Source organism: Pieris brassicae, chromosome 3, assembly GCF_905147105.1.
Source record: "Pieris brassicae chromosome 3, ilPieBrab1.1, whole genome shotgun sequence".
NCBI classification, from domain to species: domain Eukaryota; kingdom Metazoa; phylum Arthropoda; class Insecta; order Lepidoptera; family Pieridae; genus Pieris; species Pieris brassicae.
In genome coordinates, this window is record NC_059667.1 from 18,768,305 (window position 1) to 18,785,884 (window position 17,580).

The 17,580-nt window shown below is 34.0% G+C and overlaps 1 protein-coding gene across 1 annotated transcript in view; it reads right to left on the bottom strand.

Moving 5' to 3' along the window:
* Window positions 1–597: 597 nt before the first annotated feature.
* The window catches only part of LOC123707809 (ras-specific guanine nucleotide-releasing factor 1-like), a 28,120-nt gene continuing 11,137 nt past the window's right edge, over window positions 598–17,580 (bottom strand). Inside the window, exons 13-35 of the mRNA XM_045658158.1 lie at window positions 17,323–17,425; window positions 16,131–16,319; window positions 14,882–14,983; window positions 14,537–14,669; window positions 13,482–13,600; window positions 12,532–12,714; window positions 11,775–11,840; window positions 11,607–11,674; window positions 11,027–11,109; window positions 10,017–10,284; window positions 9,514–9,701; window positions 8,727–8,832; window positions 8,511–8,581; window positions 8,275–8,295; window positions 7,539–7,688; window positions 6,883–7,081; window positions 6,443–6,540; window positions 5,561–5,694; window positions 4,095–4,288; window positions 3,670–3,749; window positions 2,547–2,664; window positions 1,162–1,230; window positions 598–798 (exon numbers count right to left, since the gene is read on the bottom strand). Of these exons, the coding sequence (XP_045514114.1) occupies window positions 598–798; window positions 1,162–1,230; window positions 2,547–2,664; window positions 3,670–3,749; window positions 4,095–4,288; window positions 5,561–5,694; window positions 6,443–6,540; window positions 6,883–7,081; window positions 7,539–7,688; window positions 8,275–8,295; window positions 8,511–8,581; window positions 8,727–8,832; window positions 9,514–9,701; window positions 10,017–10,284; window positions 11,027–11,109; window positions 11,607–11,674; window positions 11,775–11,840; window positions 12,532–12,714; window positions 13,482–13,600; window positions 14,537–14,669; window positions 14,882–14,983; window positions 16,131–16,319; window positions 17,323–17,425 (2,943 nt within the window). The remainder of the gene's footprint in view (window positions 799–1,161; window positions 1,231–2,546; window positions 2,665–3,669; window positions 3,750–4,094; window positions 4,289–5,560; window positions 5,695–6,442; window positions 6,541–6,882; window positions 7,082–7,538; window positions 7,689–8,274; window positions 8,296–8,510; window positions 8,582–8,726; window positions 8,833–9,513; window positions 9,702–10,016; window positions 10,285–11,026; window positions 11,110–11,606; window positions 11,675–11,774; window positions 11,841–12,531; window positions 12,715–13,481; window positions 13,601–14,536; window positions 14,670–14,881; window positions 14,984–16,130; window positions 16,320–17,322; window positions 17,426–17,580) is intronic.

Consider the following 17,580-nt stretch of genomic DNA (forward strand, 5'->3'; position numbering starts at 1 on the left):
TTACAATTAACTTTAAATTAATTTGATTCAGATATTATAGCTATTGTGATTATAGCTTTTACGACTTTTAATATCATCCAGATATGTTAATTTTAATAAACTAGAGAAACCTTTGTTAATCAGAAAAAGCTGCCTTTAACATAATTAACAGCTATAACCTGACTTAACCACAGCTGATTTTTATGGGGTTTTCTCAAAGCAAGAGATACCCCTCTTACGAATTTTGAGCTGTTGAAGACGAAAATAACGACAAAAAGAGAGCCATATTAGTTGACGTCCTGCGGCGTGTCTCTGCAAATTCGCTGGTCCGCTTTGAAGAGAGCATTCACCGTGATGTAAGACATCTTGACGGTGTGATATTCCGTACATAAAATCCGAACTAATACATTATAATTTACTACAATTATAATATTACAAATACAATTTGATTTTTTATAAATACGTAAAGTTTAAAATCGGCGCGCGCTGAGACACCCTTTAAATATTAATAAAGATTAAAATTTTAACTAAATCAAAATATGTTTATTGGATACATTAAAAAAAACTTATTAAAATGCACAAAAATTATACACATGTTATTTGAAATTATAATAAGTCCTAACGCTCAGCCCTAAGAGGTGCTAATGCAGCAAGGGAAGCCCTACGCCGGCGCTGGGCAGATGGTGAGGCGGGCGAGGGTGGAGTCACTGTAATTCCACTAGCGGAGCCCCGGGAAGCGCGAGGCTCCTGCTCTAAAGACAATGTGTATTGCACCTCTTCTGAGTATGCCAGAGCTGGATCCAATAGAAAATCGCTGACCTTAAAATGCAAAAAAATAACTTAAAATTATATTTTAACTACGAGGCCTACATTAGCTATTCCAGGGTTGCGATCTCGCTTCATGTAAAATACGGTTGAAACTGGATTTGGTCGTCAATTGACGTCATAATTATTGAAACCGACCAATCATGAAGACGAGCATTGGTTTTGCAGAAGCCTTGGGACCAGCTAATTGTTAAAACCAATAAATCGTAATAGTAATTGTGTATGAACGCTGCCTGCCTTATTACTACCTAGAGAACGATAAATTATTGATTTCCCATTATGATAGTTAGATAGATAGATAGACGTTAGATATTTATAGTGAATACCAAAATTCTAAACCAAAAAAACAGAACTTACCTTTGGGATCCGATCAATTTTGTATGGCGTTTGTTGGAAATTACGTATCTCCCGGATTACATGAGCTATCTGTAAGAAAATATATTCAAAATGATCTCGGAATAAATAAGTTTTGAGAAATGTAGAAGACACTCAAACTTGAAATAGTATAAATATATTTTATTTAGTAGAAAATACAAACAGATATTGAACATTATATAATTTATGCATACAGTTCCGTACACTCTATATGGAGCACGGGACAGACACATTCTGTATGTGTCTTTAATTGATTTTATTTCGAAACAAAAAAAATTCAAAATCACTTATTCATATAAACACAATATACACTTATGAACGTCAAAAGGAGTTCATCGTCGGTTCGAACAAGTGTTAATTGCGCTAAAGAAATATCCATTATTTAGTGCCGGGGTTCAAACGCAGTCTCTAAGTGACAATATACAGTGTTCTATGAAGTTTAAATGGTTTTTGATCAAAGGATCTCATTCACACGAGTATCAGTCTCAATCATTACTAAAACCGCTTGATTGCCAACAATTATAGCGGCAAGTAACAAACTCATTATGACAGTCTATTTTCGTTGTATTCGTAGAAATTGAGTGACAACATGGGTCACTGTATAATTAAACATTATGTTTATATTTTTCAAACGTTAATAGGCTTGAATGAGAAAAAAAGACGCGTACAGAAATTGAAAGAAATACAATTCAATGAATATTAATAAATTGTTTATTGTCTGCGTGACTATGTAAAAACATGGTAGGGTAGTTCAAATGATTTAATTGGAAAGACGGTGGGTAGCAACTACTTTTATATTTTTTTTTAATCTAAAAAAAATATCAAAAACCTAAACATACCGACAGTAGATTGATGTCAATTACGGCAGCAAAACTGTATTGATAGAAGTAATGTGGAAATTAAAAGCTACACAGATCATAACTTTATTGAAAAGATTTATAATATTATAGATTGAGATTAATTCACATTATTTTCATGGTGGCGTCGTCAAAAAGAAATGTTTAATATATTATAAGGTCAAAAGTGTGTTTGCCTAGAATGACCTAAGCGTGCGCTTCTAAACCCCTAAGGTCGTACGTTTGAATCACGGGCTATGTACCAATGGACTTTCAATAAACGTAATTAACTCTTGCTCGAACGGCGAAGGAAAACATAGTGAGGAAAGTGATTTTCCTTAGATCCAAAAATCGACAGCGTGTGACAGGTACTGAAGCCTGATCACCTGATAAAAATACAAATGATCACGAAACAGATCTGAGGCAAATAACAACTCAACAAACAAGCGCTCCTTTAAGACAGTAGTTTTCAAGTGCTAAAGAAATCTTATCTTGAAAAAAAAATACCTGATAATTACAATAACGACTTACCATTCTCATCTTGGAAAAGTTGAGTAGTCCTTCCGGTGTGAAGTTCGAAGTTCCCTCTTCTATGAATGAGAGGTCTGACAGATACATGCCCAGGTATGGGATGCAGGGCGGGTCACATCTGATGAATTACAAATTTTACATCAAGTTTAAAGGAAAATATCGGATAAACGAGTCAGAAATTACTTAGCTTCAATTATAGATTTAAACTATAATTTTGTGTGCTGTGAGTTTGTGTGTCAACTTTTAGAGAACTAATTTTAATAAGTATTTTATCTCAGGATATTTTGTCATCAATATAGATTTCACTATATCTATAACTCAAACGTTAAGCCGAAATCGTCAGTAAGTCAAAAAAATTGCCATTCCCTTAAACACGCGGCATCTAGACTGACTGAGAATTATATAGACTGTGTAACTCGAACAAAATGTTATTTCCCTACGAAATATCTGAGCAAAATTATTTGAATACATACTAATAGGAAAATATATCGATGAGGCACACAATTATTAAATATTTGTCACTTTTAGGTTCCCACTATCCTTTTAGATTATTTTCCAATCAGGTTTAGTTGAAGCCCTCTAGCAGACATCCCAGTCGGGTTTTTTTAGTGGGTCACAGAAGAGTGGCCAAAGTTCGTGGAAGCGAAGATACTTTGGTCACCCGAGCTGAACCTCACACATCGGCCTATCATCAGAACCATCACCCTCATGAGAATTTTTTACTCCGACTATAAAGTTGGTTATAAAACTGCCTGCATTTCAAATATTTTTGACAGAACGAAGTCTGTGGGGTCCGCTAGTTTATAATAAATATTTATAGAGTATAAATATTTATTATAAACTATAACTCGAATGTCAAACCGGAGACTCCGTAAGTCGTAGTTAGTAAATATAATGACGTCTTATTTGGAAATCCCCCCATATTTGACAAAATATTTGGCAAAAATGTATTAACGTATATGAATACTTGACACTATCATAAAGTTTCTACGTGAAATCTCAGAATATGTGGAACACAAGCAAAAATAAAACGATATTAAAAAAAACATTTTTAAACTTTTTGCTTCGATGTTTCTACGTTTCTTATGTAATATCATAACATATATATTTTTTAATTTCTGACCTGTGTAAAGCGTCTCTCAAATTCCTGAAGCGACACTCAGACGAAGTTAGATTTTGTAGTCTCTCTAGTGTTTGTTTGCTCTAAAAACATTTAATAAATTATTATTGGTTAATACCAAATTAGTGAAATATCTTGCATGCTTGCTTAAGAACTAGTCTTAAAGCCCGCTATTAGCAAGAAATTCACAAACAATCAATTTTCTTTCAATTGAGATGAATTGCAATCGTCTCTCTGATTATTCATAAAATAAAATCATTCTACGTAATCATTGTACGCTGTCTTGACCAGAACGTTTTAATAATTTCAATACAATACAATAAACTATCAAGCCTTCTTAATAAAGATAAATAATTACAACAATATAATTATTCTAAACTAGAAATACAGACGTTAAAAACACTAAATGTGATGACGAACTAACTCACCGTCTTCGAAACCTTCTCCCAGGTCTTTTTAAGTCTAAATATAGATGTATTCGAGAGAGCTGCGCAAATCTGTAATATTCCGTTAAAGTTGTGAAGACAGCGAGCTATGTCCGCAACGGCTATCCACTTTTCGATGGAACCAACACGACATTTGAGAGCGTGCTCTTGGAGTTCAGGGAGATCACGAGGGGTTCCTAGAAACGGTATGTTCAAGTAAACTAAGTCGTAGTTTAGAAAAGTATATTTTTGTTAAATACTGACGATATTATTTTGGTGTGAAATGGTACAAGCAAATAATAGATATAAATTGAAAGTTCTATAAGAGGCCTATAATCATAAGGGGCCTGTACCAAACAATAAAAATAACTAATATTTATTTTCATGTAGATTTTTTATTGTAAATAGCATGAAATAAAAATTAATAGAAACGCGAAATGCTAACAATCAATATGACTTTTTTCCTCAAATATTGAACTCAATTTGATAGAAAAAGATTTATTGTATTAAATTGAAACAAAAAAAATCTTAGACTTATTTTTTATCTATGTTTCATAAATACAAAATAAATAGTCCTTTTAGTTAAAGGACCTTAAATTCCAGTAGACAAGGCAAATAAAATAAAATTGTAAATAATTAAATAAAATTTTAACAAAAGTTACTTATAAATATAAGTTAACTGTGTATATGTCGCAGCCAATAAGCTTAATAAACCGATCAATTAACGGTTTTAATTAACTGGCCTATGAACTAAACAGCGCAGTTTAAATAGCGGTCTCAAAGATATACCTTTTTATTAAGATATCCGTACCGTTTGTAACAACATTTAATAAACCGACTGGGTAATGCTTAGGCCATTCGTACGATAGAGTGACCAAGTGGCAGAATTAAAAGAAATGAAACGTATGACCTAAAAAAATTAAATTGCTCGAGTCAGTCACAGCTAAATTCACATTATTGTAACTTTTCCATAGCACTTGTTGACTTTCATTAAGCTTTGGAAACATCATCAAAGTTGTGGTTTGCCGACGCTATATTGACAGTTTGAATAGTTTCGTTTCGAGTTTTAGAGTGGCAAGTAAGTGGCTAGGCAAGTAAAAAACGTCATCGATCCATGTCATTTGTCTAGTTTAATCAATTGGCTTAATATCATTGAGGCCGCTAGTTAAACGGCGCTATTTAGTTAAGACGCTAGCTTGTTGATTGAATGGCTAATTAAGCTAGTTGGCTGCGACAAATAGAGGTGCGCATGAGTTATTATGTTTGCGCGAGAAGAAAAGATTCGTAGTTTTATGTTAAATTATATACAACTAAATAAATAAAATAGTTGTGGAGCATTCTACATGTTGCACTCTCCGACCTAAAGGAAATCGAACCACTCTCAACAAGTCCCAGTGTCTAAGGTCGAGAAGGTTTTACCGTCACTACATATTTCTGGTAACACAGTAACGCAATCAGCTTCAACTTACCTGGAAACGGCACTCTTTTTAGAATCTCTGAGATGACGAGGCTAGATATATGGTTGAAATGAGCCGTCATCATTAATATATGAGGAGCGCGTTCTGCTTTGTCAGCCTTCGTCCACGCCTGTCCTAGGAACTCCCTAAAATCGATGCAGGTCAAATTATTGCACTGTTTGAGTCTTATTAAAAATTTCTAATACTTGTCATGGAGTGCCACATAACCCACAAACGGGATATCGGAAGTAGGAATACACAAGAAGTGGGCAATAAGTTTAACAATACTTATTTGTACGTAGAAGATTTGTAAAATAATAAAAGAGAAAAGACGTAAAGAATAAGAAAGTTTTGGTTTACTTAAAGATTAAATTTGTTGTTTTGTGTTTTTGTCTTAATAAATGTGTATTACATGTATTTTTGCACTACTTGCCTATCTTATTTAATACATTTCTTTTTTCTTTACTCGCAGTGGTTGCCTGGAAGAGATCGCTCGTAAGCGTTAAGGCCGCCAGTTGCCCTCCTTTTGATTTACTTATGTTAATTTTTATTTTTATTTTGTAGTGTAACGAAGTGTAAAAAAATAAAATATATTTTAAACGTTAAATTTTATTGAGTTTGCATATTTGAAAGAAACAAATATATAATTCTTATATTTTATTAATAACGGCTTTGTTATTCTTCCTTTATATTCAATATTTATTATTGATGATCAATGAATCTTAGAACTTATAATCTAGAATTTAGTATGAATTTGTACTTTGTTATATTTTTTGTATAAATAGGTAAAAATGTGCTTTATTTTTGGCTTTTGTGTATAATGTAATTGTTTGAATATTGTTTAATGAGTAGCTGTAGGAATACTTTAATAAAATAAAATAAAAATAATCTTACTCGCTGTGAATCGAACTGAATATCTGATAATCAAGATATGTCATCTGTTCTGCAATTTCGAGGGCCGACAACGTCTCGAGGCATTCTTTAGTAGGTACCTTAAACAAGATAAATTAATTTATATAACCATTGCAAACGATTCAAATCAGTTTAGTAAATTATTGCAGAAACACCAACAAAAAATAATAATAATCATTTTGCGGCGAGATTTAATACGTAGAAATCGGACCGCGATTCATAAAAAAATACCATGATTTTGTCATGAACCATAGACAGTCTAGACTCGCATAGATTAAAGTTTATATTCACTATGGCTATCGGAAAATAAATGATGAGCTTGGCTTAAAGGTCTCGTTACCAGGCCATCAAATTTATAATAAAAGTTTTAACTCCTAAGGTGCCAGTTACATCACAAAAAGAAGTAACATAATAAATAGTACCTTTGGTGGAGCAAAAATGGCTTTTAAGTCAACATTTCTGTCCGGAGACCGTTCAAGAAGCCGCAATAATTGTGAAGCCGCTTTATGTTCGGACGGTAGCAGACCAGGACTACTCTCTATCTCTTTCAGGAAATCCATGGTAAGACCGCGAAGACGTTCATCAGACCAGAAGTCAGATGAGTGTTTCGATATCCAGTGCCTGGAATAAAATGTTGAACCTTACCAACTTTCTCTATGGTTATTTGCCAAATCATAAGCATTTGACCTGGAAGTTCTGGGTTTGAATTCTAGTAAAATATCAATTATCTTGGATAGGATAAAGATGTAGACGAGTATTGGCCCCTTCATCCTCTTAACTGCTTAAACAACGGGTATTAAAAAATCTAGAAGGCTTGATTTATCTTTTACCAAGTAATTGTAAATTTCACAAACAAACTTATATACTTCCAGTCTATGTTGCTCTGTTTTATCTGTGATTTCTAAAAAATCCAATTATGAAAAGCGTGGTATAGAAAGAAAATTAAATGCGCAAGAGCATCTTTGCCCACACACTATATTACAATGTTTTGTTATATTATATATTGCTTTAAAGGCCTATGTATTAATGTAAATGTAAAAAATGTAATGTATTAATTAAAAGCATTTTACAATCTTACCGTAGTACATTCAAGACCCTCATAGTAGCAGCGGTTGATATGACAGAATCTCTTCTCGCTTGTGTGGGAGAGTTAGCTGGCGGTGATCGAGGATTTGATGAAGCAGATGTAGCCACAGCAAAGGCCACAGCAGCAGTTGATGTACTGCTCCTATATTATTACATTTGTTTTAGACTAAATATTGAGCGCATTTATCTTTAAGGATTCTGTTTCTGGGCGATATCGGATAATAGACATGCAAAAATTGAAAAATGTTTCATGTAAGGAATAGTAAATGATAACACCATGCAGATAAATTTCCTAAAGGCTAAGTTTTCTTTTATTGTGAGATTGAAAATCCTATGCGAGTGCATTGGCCGGTCTGTCTGTTATTGGGCGAATAGAAGCTAAGCCTAAGATTAACTTATGCTTTATTAAAGCTTTTAAATTCTACAAAATCTATTACATTATAAAAAAGTGTTTAGATTATGTTATTTTCTCTTCTATCAATATTTCAAATTTCTTTGGAGTTACATCGAATTACAACACCAGGTTGAGAATGACAATCATTTATTGGAATGCATGTCGTTTATAAGGTGTCTTGAGGTGGGGTTTGCTTGTTATGGTACCTTGTGTTCATGTAGGTGTACTAGCTTCTCTAATAAATATCTTGAAAAGGTAATGCAAAATGCTCTAAAAGCGAATCAAAGGTCTAGGAGCTAAGTTGTTCTACGTTTTACCTCGTCCACCCACTCACCACAATGGTTCTTTTCCAAAGCTGTTCAAATTAAAATAAACATTTTCAACATTATAAAAACAGTTTTCGAATAATTTAGATGAAATGGACATCGTGCAAAGCCTTATGAGTTATCAAATTTCATAGAAGATAGTCATGCCACACCTATGACTGTACTTTCTCAAAGGCTACGTATGAGAAGAAATTCAATGAAGTTATAGAACATGGAAACACTGAATAGATGGAATGAGCCCCACCTCCTATGTGATTGTCTGAATGAAGTTATGACTACTCCAGCTTTCGGTTGACCAGTTTCGCGGCGATAGTTCTGTGGTAAATGTATAAAAACATCAATTTTAATCATGTCTATTGATGCTTCAATTCTAGATCTTGCACATTGTCTCTATGCATATCAACACTACTGACTATTTTAGTATTCTACATAAGACCTGTGGATCAATTTTAAGACTTACCTGCATTTGTGAAACTTGGGAGGTGACAGAAGAGCGTGGCTCTGACGAACCTCCCCAATGACGTCGTCTTTCTCCATTTATCGATGAATTTGTAGCACGACGTTCACTATATAAAGAGATATACCTAATGTATACAATAACTATTGAAATTCGGAATAAAATGTATATAGGTCTTACTAATTAAATTTGTTCAATATGGGATGAATATTTAGAGTTGGCGCTAGAACCCTGAATGGGTTTTCTTTTTTATGGGATAGGTGGCAAACAAGTAGGCCATGAATTCCTGCAACGCCGGGGTATGGTACGTTTGACCGTTTCTTCGATCATTTTTATTTTATAGACAGTTAGTTGATGTGTTCTTCTGTGTCTGACATATGCTATAGATTTTTCGGTTTGAGACATGCTGGTTCTTCCTTACGATATTTGTCTTCAACGTGCTTCAGTGCTAAATAGAAAGAAAACTTCATTATGGTGCACAACCGCACGAGGAGTTTTGCAAGCTTATGACACTAGGCCAACACTGATCAAACTAGAATACCAAATACCCATGATACGCTGTGGTTCCTGCTTGCACTACGATGTTTTCAAAAATTTTTTACGCGATGGCTATCAAAATATTTAATCATCTTTCCAGAAGTTACAAATCTCTGCCGTGTAGTGTTTTCAAGGGCAAAGCGATTAGATTTTTAGATGCAAGGTGACTTTAAAAATCTATAAATTTCGTAAATTTTTATACCTATTTATAAAATGCCACAACGCTACATTATACTCTGTTGTAACATCATACCTGACCGACCTTCTAGAAATGCGTGCTGCGGTATCCGACGCGCGGCGAGGTTCATGCGTTGGAGGCGCAGTTTCCCGAGCCCCTTCCGATCTACGACGGAGCTCCGCGGCGCTTTGCCCTGCGCTTGGTTGGAGCCGTCGGGGACTTTCTGACATCGTACGTACTCGTTGGATGTGAGAGATACTAACCTAAAATACATTAGTGAAAATCTATAAAATAGACCAATAACTTCATTAGTCTAAGCGGTAAAGACGTAAGAAATTGAATAAATGGTGCTCTGGGGGCTTACGGAGATGCAATTGTAAAACAATAAATATTTATGTTGTGTCAGTATATAAATACGCATATAAAGATTAAATATATATATATATATATATATATATATATATATATTGCCTTATTGTTTTTGCTAGGCACATGATTCTTTGACTAATTTAGTCTAATTTTATTCTTATTCGTAGTAGTAGTAGTCTATCTGTTTTATTGTCTTCAAATGTATTTACCTCTGAAAATCTCTGAGAAATCTTAAACTTCTCTTCAATTTTAGGCTTATGTTTCTCTTGTTCCTCTTCCTTGTACTTAATATCTTCATCGCTCTGGTCCACCAGTTCGATACTTTCATCCTTCATCAGTTTAGCTGCTTTATCATTATCTTTATCTTTGGTCGGCGATTCTTTTTTAACAACTTCAATAGCGTGTTCTGGGCTACTTTTACGACTCCCCACTAGAGTTACGGAGCTAATGGCTCCAGGAGAGGATGGAGAAGTACCTGTCATTTGTCCAAAATATATTTTTAAAAAATGTAACAAGACGAAATAGTCGTTCTATTGCATGACAACAGAAAGAGACAGCTGTGTTGGCTTCTAAATTACGAAACATTTTGTTCATACAGAGTTATGGTTATACAATCAATGTGTAATAAATACAATTTTTGGGAAGGAATGTTACTATGCCATGTAGTCATAATAGTAGTCGCGTGTCTAGTAATATTACGTAAATATCCATCATATGAAGGTTTTATAGCTTAATTTGGATAAAATATAAATTTCGATAAATCCTTAGATAGTTTACTACTCGACCGTAATATGGAACAAGAAATGTTGACGTATGTAACTTTTAATAATATATTTCAGTTAAACTTCTAACAAAATTAAAAGCATTCCAATCATCAAATGATGAGGTATATATTCTACTTCCAAGGATAGTATGGAGTACTACATATCAATGAAATGCAACGTCCCTCGGCCCACAACTGAGCGTTTCTTAATGCAATTTTAACCATCTGCCCACTGAAGTATTTCCGAACCAATTCGTCTTAGGGTCCTTCAAGATAAGAGCGTACCTTTTCTTAAAGGCCGGCAATGCACTTGCGAGCCTTTTGACAATATGAGTGTCTAAAGGCGACGGTGTCACTTAACATCAGGTGAGCCTATTGCCCTTTTACCTTCTGTTACTTATAAAAAAATATAAATAATATTAACCTGTTGTCCCCGTCCCTGTCGAAAGAGTTCCCTTTAACGTTTCGTTGCTGGAAGAGGTCGCCATTATTTTTGGAATTGTTAGATGACTGTTTTCTTTATTCTCTTCTTCAGGCTGCTAATTTACAAAGAAAACGTTCAAGTATTAAACCCCATAACTCCGCAACTGACTGTTTTTGCATCTTCAGTGATAACCTTTTTTATAAATCGTTTAAGGAGTAGGTTGTATCAGTGTTTTGTGCCACACATTGTCGTTTTCCGTCAAAGAGTAAAATTCAGAGTCGAGACTTAGCACGAACTAAGTCTTCTGCATGTCAAAATCCAATTTCTGACATACAGGATTCATACTTAGCGCTATGTCTCCTTACTGAACACCCTTCGACTTGATTTGCAATGTTTGCCTTTGTCGAACGCGCCTCCTAAGTCAACACGTAAACTCGCTGATTATAACGGATGCGAAAATTAAAAGTGTTTTTAATGTTAAACTAAATTCAAACAATAAATCTGGTAGAAATATAATTTATCTACTTCGACAGCATTCTAATTAATGTCTCCCAGTGTTCCCGAGTTTCAAGCGTTCTGCAGTTAAACACAGGTACAACAACTAAAACATACCTTTCCAACTGCTGAGGCCCGTCTTGATGGTGCCATTAAGTAGGGCGACAATTTATCTTCTTCTTCGCCTGCAGTAAATTTTATAAAATAGATAAATATGTTTAATATATTTTTAATTTTTAGAGATTTTTTTTTCGAATAATTTGTGACTACTAAGTAAGATCTTACTTTTTCCTCGTTGGATGCGCCAAAATCTTGACTGCCAATCTCTGTCACCGTATTCTGAACCATAACCTGAAAGATTGTATAACGTTAAATTTGTTTATTAGTTATTTAATGACTCAAGGTTTTAAAATTCCATACCTACAAAAGTGCAAAACGGTGGACCAGTAAAACTTCAATATTACCCATCCAAGTACCAACCGCGCCCGGCGTTGCATAACGTCGCTGATCGGACGAGATGCGGTGTATTCAACGTGGCATACAGTACATTATACAATATACATAGTAAACTAACATTGTCTTAATATTAATTATATTACTAAGATACCTTATAAGTATTGAGACAAATATACGAATATAATATATTCGGAATTTACTGTTTATAACAACAAATGCATAAAATGGCTCCAACTTATATTTCCATTACCAAATACGTTGAATGTTTGTTTGGAGCTTCCGTCGATCAAATCACGTTCGTCTAGTAAATGTATTTATTATATAGAAAATCTATAGGTTCCGTCTCGAATACTCGATAAAACTAAAATTCTCTAGCCATGTGTATTGTGTAAAAAGTATAAAATGTTTAGTCTACGTACAAGTATGAAAAGACCTTCGTTTAAAAATTTTCAAACAAACATAAAAATAGACGCTAAATTTAAGATTTTCTTGACAAAAATATTTTGTTAAAATTCATTTATTCTACTTTTAAATTGACCATATTATTCGAGATCATTAACTTATAAAGCGATATTTATTAGCTAACCCGAGACAGAGCTAGCCCCACTAGCTTTCCTTGCAGCATCGGGTGGTGGTGGAAGGTCCATATCCTGCTGAGATTGTTCATAAAACACTGCCTTCAAGGCCTCCAATACCGTCACTCCATCAGTAAACACACGGTATGTTAGGAGGAACGTGTTTAAGAAGTCCACGGAGAGAAAGCGAAGATCTGGAATAATAAAACTAGGTGAATAACAGTCAATACAAATTAAAAGTATCCATAATCGACTTCCCATTAACAATATCATCAACATAGTATTTTCATTTGTTAACATAGCTTTTATACATTAAGAAAAACACTTTTTGAACATAGCTTCAATCCGTTCAAAAAGTGTTTTTGTAATGTGTAAAAGGTATGTTAACAAAAGACAATACTGTGTGCAACGGACGGACGTACGGACTGGAAAATGCAAACAAAATTAGACGACTGGAATTCAAGAAAACAAAGGCATCACGTCTCCTAGCATCCATAAATTTTCTTAAAAGATGCAGAGATGACAACATCATCCCCAACTGTGTACGATTGGCTCCAAGAAAGGATATAGTTGGGAGCGCCAGTATTCTTGAAACAGCAAGTAGAAAATTGTTAATTAAACTTATTGCACATAGCTTCAATCCGTTCAAAAAGTGTTTTTCTTAATATTATCAACTGTCCCACCAAGACATGCGCTAAGTACAAAACCCTAATAGAAGGTCACGGAAATAGATAAATTGCTAACATTTGCGTATCTAATTTACTGGGTAGGCAAAGGAAAGGATGATCCTTTCCTGAACCAAGCGGGATTCAATTGATTCCCGATATCCCGAAGACAATTCCTTACTTTATTGTAATTAATGTAATTTTTTAAAGAATAATTTAAATCCCCTTATCGAACAAACGAAACATATAATTATTTCATAAAAATAACTTGAAATATGAGTAAATTAAAATTGAACCTGTCAATCTCTGAAGTAAGCGTTGGGGCGTGGCAGATCGTATTTGTGGTACTTTGCAAGAGTTCAGAGTTCTGCTGAATCTGATATCGACGTCGTCAGTGAAAAGGGCCCGATCAGACCTGCAATTTATTTTTTATTTTATTTATACTCTCAAACATCAAGCATGTTCCAGAAATCAGGCGCAGGGCTAATAATATCCATGCAACTTCCTCGCTATAATTCCAGACGCAGCAAATCCCGAGGGGACATTTTATCGCACGGATCCGCCAATCGTAAGCGAATATATTAGCAATTAGGTGGGAATATAATAAAACACAAGGTAATTGTAATAGTTATATAATAGTATAAGGTTGCTAAAACTAAAGGTCTCTAAGGTGTTTCTGAAAATGTATTGTAAACCTGATACAATCTGTTAAATTTTTTTTTCAAGTCAACCGTGTCATATATAGGGATTTTTCCAAGTATTTCTGTATGAACAGATGTCATTTTTATGTATTATCTTGTAAAGATACACTACATACATGAATCAAATCAATCACATTGCAATTTAAGTTAAACGACGTCAACTATTTTAAGGCGAGAGTCGTAGGTATGAAGCGAATCCCTAAAGCAAAGACGGGCACACAATGTTCATAAAAACCGCCTTAAAACCAAATCAATCGTGTTAGCATGAGTTGTTTAGAAGGGAGACCAGACTATACGAGTAGTCCCATATTCCAAAATATTCCGAAATACGTAAGGTGAAAACGAGAATTTGGTCAGCTTTGCTAACGGTTTTTTCATCGAGCAAATCATAATTAGTTAAGTCTGTAATGGATTCTTTGCGAGATATGATAATATTAACGAAGCATACTGGAAATTGTTGAAATGGACATTTATTGAAATTTAGTTTCATCAAGTTTCTCTGACACTTTCACCGCGAGGCCAGGGCTGAAAGATCATTTTGCAAGGAGACGCACTCATAAATATTTGGAATTCCCTCAGAGAGCTTGAGATCATCGGCTTAGTGCTAGTCGTACGGAAAATAAATATTAATGAAATACGGTGAAAATTACCTGCATGCCGGTAAACTGGCCGATGCAGTACCACAAGCCCCAGAGGCTCTTAGTAACTCAGTTAAAGCCGCACTTTCCATACATTGGGCCAACTCGCTCGTCCAAGCAGCTTTCTCTTCTATTGTTGCTGCCACTAAAATTAGTATAGTATTTTTTTCTATTTTGACGAAAACAAGGATTAGTCTTTAGAATCTTGTAAATAGTCAAAACCTGCTTAAATTAGATAAGTATTAAACGATACAATATCTATTTAAAAAGGTATATTACTTAAGATCTAATTTAAATTATAAATATCATCTAAGTTTTCTAGGAAGATATAAAATTTTGCGTTTTTTTTTAATTTACCTAACTGAGCACATATGTGTTCTCCTTTAACTTCAACGAGTATTTTGAAGTCTTTGCTTTGATAGCAGTCACCACCAGGTGACGAACAAACCGACGCAGTATCTGAAATAGGAAATACTATTTAATAAACGCAAACGAGACAAAGTCATATAAAGTTTCTCTAATTCCACCGAATTGTGACCACAACGGCTATCAAAATAATAATATAAAATTTACTTAATGAATAAACGGATAAAGCATTTATTTCAAACATCGAAGTTCTTACACCTAATAACTAATCTTATGAATTTATATATTTTGATATTAAAACTATAATCTATATCATATACTATATTAATCTTCCTCGGTGTTTGCTTGTATTCCGACATAGGCCTTCTCTAGATTGTTCCACTGTAGTCTGTCTTGTCCTTCTCCATAGGGAGCTTGCTACTTTTTTAAGGTCGTCTTCCAATCGGATCAATGGTCTTCCTCAGTTTCTGGTGCCTTGTCTTGAATACCATTTTACAATATCTTCAGTCCTGTACCTGTATTATCTCTCATCGTATGACCTGCCCATCGCCATTTTAATTGCTTCATACTGTATTCTATATTTTCTAGTTTCGTGCTATTTCTTATTTTTGATAGTCATAATCTGTCCTGTCTTTTGATTTTTAACACGCTTCGTTCAACCCCTTGCTCGCAACACACTCAGTTTTTGTATATTTTGTTTGCTTTTGACCATATTTCGAAAGTTTTATCGACATATCAAAATCAGATATAAAATTAACTAATGATAAATAAATTCAAAACTCTCGTTAAATGTAAATTATACAATAAATCTTTTTATAAATTTGTCGATTATTTGAATGATCCTAATCCTTGGGATTGAGTTGCTCCAGTTCAAATATTTAAGGCTGCTGCCATATGAATAAATTTATTTTGAGTTTGAGATGAAAATTTATTTGTAAGTATTTGAAATACGCCGAATCTGTTAATGGTAATAATAGCATTTTAAATACTTGAGAACTGTTTATATATCACTTTCAAAGTATTCATTGCTAAAACGCGAAATCTTTTCGAAAACCCAGCAAAAAAATTATTTAAATCTTTAGGAAGATTACTCATATTAAGTATCTTTTCTACATTAGGAATAACAATAAAATACATTTCTGTACTTGTGAAATAAACTCAAGACATACAAAATTGGCTTAATATAAAATAATAAGCTCTGAGCAAAGCTTCTAAGAGAGAACAAAGAGTCATATACGACCGTCATCGTCATGGCTGGATGGATCCTCGATAAGTAGTGCATCATGCAGTGGTAGCCTCCCTGATGGTGGAAGATGAAGACGCCCACCAGGTGCTCTTGTGGTAAGCAGAAGGTAGTTGCTAAAGAGAAAGGCCTGTCTTGACTGCAATGTTGCACGACGGCCCTTACCCACCACTTGGGACAGAGTTCCTAAAAATATATTAAAGTTTTCAAGGTTAGAAAAGAGAAACAAGGTGGATAACTAAAAAATACGCTGACACATTATTCTAAGCTTAAATAAAGTCAATAAAAATAATTCTAAAAAATCCAGTGTTGACAGATTTTTGGATGTGTTTCGTGGTAATTTGTTTTTTTTCTAATATACAAGTCAGGTTATCAGACTTTTTTGCTACACGCCATTGACTGTTTGGGTCTAAGGCGGTTTTCTAGTACCACATAGAAATAGTTCTCAACTGGGGTCTAAACGGAGACTTCGGTCAAACGCTGTCAACTGATAATAAAAGAAAATATGTGAGTCGGGAAGGTAATATTAATGAATCAAATAAGGAAATACGTATAGCTTTGGCGATGGTATATAAAACAAATAAATTCAAAATCACTTTTTTGTAGTGATGCAACATATACTACTTTATCGAATACCAATATCATTTGGCGAATACAAATAATTCAGCCATGCAATAAATAAGATTCACCATACTTTTTACTATAATTATACACAGTGTAAGCTCCATCTAACGTCCAACATAACGTCAAATACAATGATACACTCTGCATAACATTACACCCACTCTCAATAACGACAAAAATTGAGTAATAACCAACTTTTCAAATTGCTAAAATTAGTAATAACGTTAGCTGTGTTTTTTATGTAATAGGAGGCAATCGGGCAGGATGCTCACCTGATGTTAAGTGATACCGCCGCTCATGGACACTCACATTGCGAGAAGGCTCGCAAGTGCGTTGCCAGCCTTTCAAGAATTAGTACGCTCTTTTCTTGAAGGACCCTAAGTCGAATTGGTTCGGAAATACTTCAGTGGTCAACTGGTTCTGGTTTATGGTGTACGTTCTTTTGTCGCTTTATTATCCTAGCCTTAGAACTTAGCAAGTATAAAGAAATTCGTTCTTTTGTTTACAAATTGAGATTGCCTGCTTCGGGAAATATCTACTATGCGAATACGAATATTGTACATACCTTGCCGTATAAACACTTGATTCACATCCAACAATATATCGCATCCTTCAATAATCATTCGTTCAACTGCTAAGTTCTTGCGCAGATTTTCCGTTTCACTCACCTATTAAAATCATAAATATAAGATAAAATTAAAAAAAAACAATTAAATAAATATCCGTAGTTTCATCTTAATTTATTATTATTATAAATTTGATAAAGATTTAAGCGGGAAGATAGGATTAATGAGAGTCTTTTTGATTATTTATTTTTTATATA